Here is a 10,891-nt window from a genome sequence, read left to right as displayed (position 1 = left end):
CGATTTTGATTGATAAGACTGAAAGAATGGGAGTCAGGTGGTAGTCAAAAATATTATCTCTTTATTGAATTAATTTACACAGCTTAATAGTGTCGTACCCACTCGTATGACTGAAAGTAAAGGCTCATCTTATTTATATTCAAATGCTTTTGGATATCAACCAACTTAGTCACTACTTGATCAAGGCCTATAGTTAGTTAAAATATGCCCAAAAATATGTAAATGTGTTTTTACAGCATATATGTTAAAGCACCACGCATGAGTAAGACTACCATACTTTTAAACCCTGTCAGGTGTAGAAAGCAACATGGAGATATGCTGAACTTGCACATGGTGAAGATTGTTGAAAAGCCCGACTGAAGATTATGTTGATTTTGACTTGGAATTGGATGCCCGGTCAGAAAGCATTCTGCCGCACAGGATGAAAACTGTAGTCTTAGGGGGTCACAGAGGCCTCACTTGAATTACATTAGCGGAGGACTCTGCAGGGGGTGTCACATCGAAGCGGTGGAAATCATCACTGGTAATGATGAACACGATGGAGGAGGAGCTGAAGGTCACCCTCTTTTTGGGTCTTTTTCTGCTGCCGCATGAACTTGAAACAACGATAGGCCTGATGGGGCGCTCGACCGGAGCCAGGGGCCGCTCTTTGAAGCTGTGCTGCAGCCAGGACAACCTTGAGCACAGCAGCTGCAGCAAACAGCGCCGGAACTGCGAGGCAAGTAGGAGGAAAGAGAGGAGTGTCTGGTGCTTAATGTGACAATGACATTCACCCCCTCATTTGTATGCCAAGCACACCAGACATCTCTCTTAGGATAACAAATGAAAGTGACAATTTCCCACCCACATACCATTGTGCCTGTTTACTTAAAACATCTGCTGTGCCCTGTTTTCTGCCTCAATCACAAGTGGAGAAAAAAAAATACCCCTTTTGATGAAAAGACATTCATTTGCTCTACTTCGGTAAACTCAAAAGAAGAAAGGGAAAATAATCAGGAGGCGCAGTAGCACATCTCTCGCAAGGCATATCTGACCCAAGGATTAAATTAGGATGACGCTACACCATTTGGGGTCTCTCGTTCCAGAATACAAAATTGCCCCCACACACACAGAGACAAATTAAAAAAAAAATCACGAATACATGATTACCAACCTTTATGCTCATGAATACATAGATGAGGGGGTTGTAGGCAGTGCTGGACTTGGCAAAGAAAGAGGGGATGATGGCCACAGTGGGCGAGACCATGCTCTTCCTGCCAAAAGCCACCATCATAGACACAACAGCGTAGGGCGTCCAGCATACCAGGAAACAGGAGATCATGAGAAGAAACATTGCGGCAACCTTCTTCTCGTATCGCAGGATCTTGATGATCTGGACCGTCTGAAGATCCTGGATGGAGCGCAGCTAATGAAAACAAATCAAAGGCAAAGACTCAGTTAATTTCTCGATGGAAATTTCACTTATCTCCTTGTACTTGTGATGGCAGCTGGCTTCTTTCACCAGTCCACAAAAATGGTACAATATAGCATATAAAATTGAGTGGCTCTATTTTCATGACCGGCTCAAATTCACCACGGCACGCTGTCTAAATCTGCAGAGAGGCGAGTTAGACTTGGTGTTGGTAATTTCGCAGATGCAAACAAGCTGGCATGTATAAAAAAAAGAACGCAGCCTTCTCCATTGACAGTCAACCGAAAGCGGCTCCTCTCATTTCCTTGAAATATGGCGCACATACATCTCTGGTCAAAAATGGATGCAGTGATCCATGCTGCACTTGGCCGAAATTTGACATGTTCATATTACAACTTCATTTTTATAATATAACTATTTATATAGTCTTGTAACGGTTCAACTTTAATGGCATCACATTTTGATTTTATAATCACTAGTTTTGTAATTACTCTTTTTACTCCTTTACATTCGAGCAATGAGCGTCACAATCCTGATTTTTGTCGCCCTCTGCTGGTTCTTTTTCTGTAGTTGTTTCTCTCGCATCTCAACTGCCGGCTGTCATCAAGAGCAGGACATGTAGTCGCAGGATATACATAAGGAAGATTGTTGTGTATATTGGTGTTTGTCACTATTGTAATATAATTGTGTTTACCCTTGTGCTTATTCCCATATTCTCCCAGTACCAGCCAGTAGTACTTTTCGTCTTCTGGCTATTTCCAGTAAGCACTTCTGTGAACTTCTTTTATCGATTTTTACCTCGCCTTGTGTAGGAATTTCAGTCTAGTGTATTATTTATTCTTGTATTCTGCCATGGCTCCACTCTTGGCTGTGGTTGAATGCCCTTTTCCTAAATCAAGGAAGCCCTTCATAGGTTCCTGGCATTCGTCAGTTTCTATCGGCGATTTATCCGGCATTGTAGTTGCAAGCAAGAACCATTGACAATGGTCACATCAGTCAAAAATATCACCACAGAGGCCATTGTGACAGTGGACTGAGTGAAAGGTAGAGAAGAAGATATCCAATGCCTTGAAAGACATGAGTCTCCCGTGGGGATGTCCGGACAAGTCTTTGTTTCTCAGGAATTGAGGTCTGAGGTGTTGCAGTGTTCATCCTTCTCCATTGTCCTGGTGTTACCAAGGTAATTTGGGAGTTTGTCCTAGCCTGCTCAGTGTTTCTCAGTCCTCTCACAGTCCTCTTGAGTTTCTTCGGCACGCATTAGCCATTGCGTCCTGCTGATGGCCCCATATTGTGCTGAACTTCATCATGCCTTCTCATTCAGTCTTCCAATTTCCAAAACCAAAACACTTGTGCTCTGAGTTGACCATTTTTCCAAGATGGCTCATTTTATTGCTCTTTTGACGTTGCCTTTTCCCCTGGAAACAGCAAACCTACTCGTCAATTACATCTTCCGGATCCATGGCATGCCTTCTGACTTGGGGTCTTCATTTTTTTTATCCCAGGTTTGGAAGGCTTTCCACAGCAAGGCTCTCTTCCAAATGCCATCCCAGTCCAATGGCCTGACCAAGCAGGTTAATTAGGACCCGGAGCTGCCTCTGCCATCAATGCCAGTCACTGGTCGTCCTAGTTCCCCTGAGTGGAGGATGGATACTTGTGCGACAGCTCAACCACAGGAATGTTGCCTTTTAAGAGTGCTTGTGGCTATCATCCGCCAGTGTTCCCCATCACCGCGGTCCATCTTCACCTTCGGCGAATACATAGTTTCTGGTGGGACGCACTTGCTGATCTAGCTCAGAACCAGCATTTGGGTGACGGTTGCAGGATCATCTTCCATTCATTTCCAGAAAGTACAACTCTGATTTTTGTTGATTTTTGCCTTGCATCCGTATTTTAGTAAAGTAGCTTTCCTTCCACGACACGGCCACCTTTAGTGAGTTGGTTGTTATTTGTTCACTTTGCGTGTCAATCTTTTGTCACATTGCTTTTTATTTGTATTTATTCACACGAGTGTGCTTTTTTCCCCCTCATAAAATCTGCAAAACTGGCTGTACCCTGAGTTGCGTTGGAATTCATCAACAGCGTTTGTCCACACGTCTGACAATATTAGTGTCATTCTACATTGCAGCCAAATTCTTAATGATGCATAATTTATGCTCTTCCCCCCACCCCATCTAGTTTGTACTAATTAGAATGTGCATTTTATACAAATGATAAAACGTATGTCTGTTTTGATTGTGGAATAAAAAAACATATTTTTTAAAAGACATGAATAAATAAAAGGAAATAAAATGATACTGTTAAAATGAATACCAAGTGTGAAAGCTGTGTTTTTCTTTCTTTTTTTTAAATTTTCTATGGACACTTTTTGCTTGTGAGTTCATACTGAAATCTTATCCATCTGTAGTGAGATTTTTTTCTTGGCACCAAAAATACTCTGTGCTCGGAAGATATTTGAAGATTCTCCTCGAACCTTTCCCAATTGCTATGTGACTTGTCATGAGCTCCATTCATGCATCTGAGAGCTTCAAGGGCTTGACAGACAGCCTGGGAGCTCAGAGCTGGGAGTTGTTGTAGCTGTCACCTATACAAATTCTTGTGTTTTTTTTTTTAGGAGATATCTAACAGCCTCCACCTCCACAATTGCTGCAGGTGACAGATGTTTCACCACTGTCATGCTTAAGCAGATTTGCTACATACCCACACAACAGACAATTCTATCCAAAATCTGCCATGTGCTTTTGGAGGAATTCTCAAGCTTAACACAAGTAGCCTATTTAATTGTAATCATCACAGCCCACACACTTGTCCCTTTTATTACCAGGCGACAGACGAAGTAAACCTAGCAGGCTCAAATTCTTCTGATGATAGAGCTGGGAAAGAAAGGGAAACTCAAGTCTGTCAGTGAAGGTCGCAGCTCCTTTTCATTATATAAAAAGTCCGCAGTGTGTGTGTTCCATAGCCAGCACATATATTTATTATTAAAATTTTGTATTTTTCATTAGGAACACAGTTCATTAGCACATAATAGAGCAACTCCTCAACAAAGATTTGTAGCATTGGATCAAATTTCTTTGATTGATTAAAAAGAGTGATTAATACGTTCGATACTCTTGTGATCGTAGCCAAGTAGAGCTGTCAATTTTGACACAGTTTCTTGAAGACACAGTTAATAATCCCACACAATCAAGACAATTCCTAATCGATGATCAATCAATTATTAGAACCATTGTCGTCTTTCTAAGTAGACTTGCATGTTTTCATTTTTTAATTGTGTGGAAATAACCTTGCCAACCGCATTTATATCAGCAAATTTCAAATGCAGGTGAAACACTTGAGTAGAAAATTGTAGGATACAATAGCTGCAAACTACCTCATATGCTCCAGAGTGATTGCAAAAAGTTTTCTTTCAGCAATGCTTCAATGACCAAATCTCCCAAGAAGGTCGCTGCACAGAGCACAGACCTCTGTCAAGGCTTGAATTTAAAACTAAAATTCATAGAGAGTCAGTTTTATTGGTTAGCAGACTACTTACTGTGTCATGGAGGATGGTGAAGAAATGTGTATTGTCATCGTGACCTAAAGGGTGAAATTTTATCTTTAATCAGATCCTCACCAAAATGTAACTGGTTCTTCGTCAGCCACCCTTCTAGAAAGTTTTGAGGGATTTTTTTCTTTGTTTTTGTTTAATGCTGTGAACTATAGCCAGCTGTCATCACAACTTTTGGACTATGAAGTGTTTATTTTTTCTGAGGACTAAGGTAGTGACGATAACCGGACTGACAGATTGACCGACTGATGATTACCGTTAGGTTCGGCTTGAAAAAAATGAAGGACCGACTCTGACGGACAGTAGCTCAGACTGCTGACGGATGACAAACGTTGGACTGGCAAAATTTTGTAAATCGGCCACCTGTGATAATACAGACTACTCGTACGGCACGTAATTGTGCCCATTCATCTAATTATTTAGTTTTACCTTGGAAAGTCAGTTCATTTTTGTCGTCCCCTTACAAGAATTTTAATGAGCCCTTCCCGACCCCATTTTTTTTCATTCATAATTAATGTTGTAGTATCACATCAGATTAATAAAAAAAATCCCATTTAAGTGTCTCACCATTTTTACTGTGTAGAGGATGTTTCCATAGCAGTAAATCATGATCCCAACAGGAACGAAGAAACAAGCCAGGAGGAAGAGAAGGATGAATGAAGCATCATTAGGGTCCTTCGATGCCCAGTCCAAGGAGCAACCCAACTGGTGGATCTCCAGTGTGTAGCGGTTCCAGCCCAGCAAAGGAGCCCCAGTCCAAGCCAGTGAGTAAAGCCAGATGTGGCCAATGGCTCGCCACGCCCAGGGAAAGTCCACCACCTGGGCGTGGACTACCCGGATGTAGCGCTCATAAGCCAGCGCTGCCAGCGTCATGATCGATACGATGCCTAGCGATGGGAGTAAGACAGACCAGGAGTTAGGATGTGGGTTAGCATCTTGTTGCATAAACAGCATCCATTTTCTGTGAGGGACATCATCTTCTCCAATCTATTCGGGACAGTTTCATAAATCAGTATTTACAATTGATTCTTTTTTTCCCCATTTATATAACCTTTGTCAAAGCTGTCAAAATTCATTAATCTCCTCATGAATGGATGAACCACTGAACCGATGTCAATAAATGGACACACAAGCGTCGAAGGGAGTCGCCCTTCATCCCACATAAAATTTTAGCAGGATGGGCATGTTTGTCCAGCCGTAACAGCCATTATTGCTGCAGCTCCCCTGGCTTGCCTTTATGGCAGTCAACAACCTCCACTGAGTAATACTTTGGATGTGGTACAAGTATATGTCATATTTGTCGACAGAGTACAACAGTGGAGGACACAGAAGAAGGATGCCAGCTTTGTTTGTATTTTCAGTGCCAACTGTCAGCAAGGATCTGTACACTGTATCAAGACTCCATTATGTACTTGCAGAATCGAATGAAAACCAATAGAGTTCCACCAAAATGTGAGACTTTACCAGAGTAATAGTTCTCTGATTTGATTGTTTGTTCTATGCATTACGTAATGCGACAATGTAAGACTGCACTGCATCATACTGAGAGATGTTGCTATTAAATCCATTTAAACCTTTTCGTAAAACAATATCAACATAAACATTTGAAGATTTGATCATGATTTCGTGTGAGGCAAAGGACAATCTCGATATTAAACATGTTAAATTCCTAACTGTATGAATGTGAATGTTAGGACTGTGGCAAAGGATGGATTTGACAGGACTCTTTGAGAAAATGTATTACTACTAATAATAATCATAATGATAATCATAATGTTAATTGCAATAATAATAAATGGTTACATAGATCACATCTGAAAAGGGTAAGGGGTGCATTACTATTTCTCTAATTGAAATCGGCATTGAAAAACCGGCCTGTCCTCTCATCTGAATGTGGGCCAATTCTACAGGACATTTCAATGTCACTCCATTGAAGACAAGCACAATTCATTAGATGAAAAATAGAAATTAGACATCCACTTTCAACCAGCCTTGCGAGCATAACTTCTCATTCGTGTCCATAATTATAATACAAGTCACACAAGTTGGTGTTTCCAATTATGAAGCCAAGTAGATTTCAGCTTCCTTCGAAACAGTAGAGTGAATGTAAATTAAAGCAAAGAAAAAGAAACGAGAAGGTAACAAGATGACTCAGCTAATAAATAACAGTTGTGGTGATGGGGTTAGTATCATCACACATCAGTCTCCCTCTTGGGCTATAACTCCTACAGTCTGGGTGGATTTGTCAGGATGACCCCTGTGTATTCATTCACACTTCACCGCCACACTGGAGTCAAGATGAACGTGCCGAAAGTATTCCCATGCATGAAGCAGTAGATTCCTACATAGTAATTTATAACAACAGTGTTTTACTTTTGCACAAAACATTTAGTAATATTGATGCATTTTTAGATGTAACTTTCATCAGTCATCACTCAATTAATGAATTATTAAGAAGATCTTGAAGGTCGTTTTCAGTGTGGCTCGATAGTGGAGACTAAACACCATTGACATCACACATTTTGTGAAGGAGGGCATGATGACGGAGACTGAGCTCCGGCTTTGACCTTCAGTTCTTTTACATGAATACAAAGAAAAAGTCAAAGTCGGAGACGCAGTAGCACTCTGCTAGTTTAACATATCATTGACTTACATTTTTTTGTGTATTGCTCAAAACAAAAAATAATTACGTGGAACTGCTTGACTCAGACATGAAGTAAAGGCGGAGTTTTTATTTAGTGCATTTGGAAGGTTTATTCATTTCACCCAACTTGCATCATACAGCCATTATGTTTGTAACTTTTTATATGTCATGAACATAGACTACAATATTTCTGGAAATAATAAACCAAAGAGGACATGCAGCCTATTAAATTAATTAAAATAAATAATTTAATAGGCTGCATGTATAATAATAATAATACCAATACTACTACTACTAATAATAATAAAATTTACATTTATTAATATTATTATTGGGAAACAAATTGACACTTTTGTATTTGAGGATAGGATCTTACCGAATAAACTGTTACTGAAGCCGTCCCACACGCATGTTGCTTGGCTCCAAATCCACCCGCCTTTGACGCACGAAACAAATGTAAAGTTTATTCCGAGGACAGAAACCAGCAAATCACTCAAACTTATGTTGACGAGTAACAAATTGGTCGGCGTCCGAAGTCTTTTGAATTTGCAGTAAAGTAGAATAACAAGAACGTTGTTGCCGAAGCCAAACACTCCAATGGTTCCGATGGCAAAGGCCAGAAGTTTGTAGGTGCCAAAAGCAAACAGGTCATTTTCGGCGGTTTCGTCGGCTCTCGTTTCATTGTAAGGATTCATTGCGGGGATAAAAACGCGGTTCCGTGCATTGTGGTGGCTTCGGTGTGCGGCTGGCGCGCGCGTCCTGCACAGAGCACGCTCCTGATAGCGAGCGCGCGCTGCTCATTCAGAGGAAACCCACAAGACAGCACGCCTCCTCAGAAACTGGGTCAATGTACCACTGTCACATGACACACATAAGTGATAATGCATCTCCGACCACAGTGAAAACGCATTTGAATTCTTTTCGTTTTGAGCTTCAAAAATAAAATAATAATTAGTCTTTGGTTATTTTGAAAATGTTCTCTATTGTTGTTATTAACCGTGCAGAGTCAATTTCTTTTGGAGAGTCTTATGAGAGCCAACAAAAATAATTGTATTAAACGTTCTGGTTTTTTTAAAACTCTGGGAACAAAACATACTTGGGATGATTTTGGTTGTAAATAACTATGTCGTCTAGAATAGTTATTTTTCTGCTGTCTTTTTACAAAGCTCTTTTTCTTATTATTTGATAAGAGATGTCCCTACTTTAGTTCGTTTTGTCAATCTCAGCAGAAGACGTAAATAAATTGAGTCAATCACTGCGTGCTTAAGGGGAGCCTGATTGATACTTAGGAGAGGTCTGAGAAAATCATTTATGTTTTGAAAATATTAAGAAATTGCTGGACGGGCTTAACTGGGGCTAGAAAATTTTCTGACAAGGCAAAAGCACCCCCTAACCCAGGTGTGGGCAAACTATGGCCCGGGGGCAACATGCGGCCCGTTAAACGTTTTGATCCGGCCCGCCGGACTTGAAAGAAATGAAATGCATAAACCTTGTTAATGTTTTATTTTCTAAAAACTGTGGATTTTCAAGGACATATATATTATTGGAATGCTTTTGTTCCCTTTCATTTACAATTAAATGTATTTTCTTTCTCTGATGAGGTGAGGTTACCAAAACACTCCATCCATCTGCTCCTGCTCCCGGTCCATTCCCAAATGTAAAAAAAAAAAAACATGTTGAATTACGTTTGAGCCAAGAATGATTTATGTAAAATAGATGGTAAAACATTTTTTAACTTTTTGCTTCTGTGCATAAGTACATTTTGTGTCATGATTCTGTTTTTGTTTTCATTGCATTTGGTTTTGTTCCATGGGTCTTGTTTCCTCTTGTGCTTTTTTGGTCTTCCTTGTCCAGTTTTGTCTCCACCTGGTCCTTTGTGTTGGCTAATTAGCTCCCTCCAACCCTTTGTGTCTTGTCCAGGTGTGCCTTGTTGTGTCATTAGTTTGCTTGTATTTACATCCCTGTTTTTCTTTCTTGCCGTCAGATTTGGTACCCTTAATGGTGTGTGTTTTTTTTTTCATTTGGTCTTTCAAGAAGACTTTGTTAGCACTTTCGATTTAGTTTTTACATAGTATCTCTGCTTGTCTTTTTGTTTATACCTTTTGTTTCAGTACTGCCTGCCTTAGCTGGCTCCCTACTTTTGGGTCCAAACTCCGCAATATCGTGAAAATTCGAGACTCTATACTTTTTAACCGACTTTTATTTACTGTAAGTTGAATCAGTAGTACTTCTTCACATTAGTTTTTTTACGCAAATATCTTTAATTCTACTTGCGTACAATGTAAGTACTTTTGCTGATCCAAACATGTACAAAATGTATGGATATTGACGTAAACGAAATGCCACTTGGTTAACTGCTTAGTGCAAAATCTCTTGTGATATTTGTGACATAATTGGGAAAAGTGGGAGCTTTGTGAGCGAACAACTTTCCTTTAGAGATCAGGCTCAACCGACGTATATTATCATGTGTGGAGAAGATGACACAACACAAAATGTCATTTTCTCGCCCCCATACGCCTCACTGAAAAAATTGTGTGACGTATTAACTTGTCACCTCAATGAAATAACAGACTTATGGTGTTTCTACAATTTAATTACAGTGGCAAAATTTTAGACAGCCTGCAAGATGGCAAACTGAATACCAAGAGGCTGACTAATACAAGTGGTGACACCCGAAGGATAATGTGCGTTTTATCAACCGTTTAAGTGTGCAAGAGTTTGATACAAAAGTATTATTTCATATTCCGGAGACACAGTTTCACATTCACAGGGTTTAAAATGACCACCACAAGGACCTCTTGTGACGTTTTTCGCGTGTCCTTAATTTTGGTGACCTTTTGAGGAGATCCTCATTTTGTCTACAGAGGAAGGCCACTGTGGCAAAAGGTTGGAATCCTGCTGTCATGTGTTCTTTATGCCTGACATCATTTTCATGAGCCTTCAGGTTGGTTCAAAATAGCAGATCTCTCTTGAATAACACATGTAATAAAGCGCCCTTGAAATGCATGACACAGAATCTTAGAATGATGTGTGCATAAGGCAAGCGTACACAAAGAGAGCGATTGGTTTTCCGAATTGAACTGTTTTCCGAACTGTATGAGATGTGGTAGCAAATCTAAAATACGAACTACAAGCTTTCCCCTTTGAAGTAAACTCTTTCTCTGCCATGCCTTGATGCACTCCTTGAAAGCATTCTTCCAAGATCCGCCAAGGAAATAATGTCCCTTTTATGTCATCAGTGTCTTCAAAACGGGTCCCCTTGATGACCCCCTTGAGGTTTGAAAAGATG

General features: G+C 40.2%; 1 protein-coding gene across 1 annotated transcript; it reads right to left on the bottom strand.

Moving 5' to 3' along the window:
- Positions 1-38: 38 nt before the first annotated feature.
- opn3 (opsin 3) lies at positions 39-8,403 on the bottom strand. Its single transcript, XM_088304477.1, has 4 exons — positions 7,979-8,403; positions 5,526-5,845; positions 1,154-1,405; positions 39-711 (listed from the first exon to the last, which is right to left on the bottom strand). The coding sequence occupies exons 1-4, from the start codon at positions 8,295-8,297 to the stop codon at positions 445-447; spliced, it is 1,158 nt and encodes a 385-aa protein (XP_088160603.1). The 5' UTR covers positions 8,298-8,403; the 3' UTR covers positions 39-444.
- Between the last annotated feature and the right edge of the window lie 2,488 nt (positions 8,404-10,891).

Source organism: Idiotropiscis lumnitzeri, chromosome 9 (assembly GCF_059441095.1).
Source record: "Idiotropiscis lumnitzeri isolate Australia: NSW breed Sydney's pygmy pipehorse chromosome 9, RoL_Ilum_1.0, whole genome shotgun sequence".
NCBI classification, from domain to species: domain Eukaryota; kingdom Metazoa; phylum Chordata; class Actinopteri; order Syngnathiformes; family Syngnathidae; genus Idiotropiscis; species Idiotropiscis lumnitzeri.
This window is presented reverse-complemented; position numbering and strand designations above follow the sequence as displayed.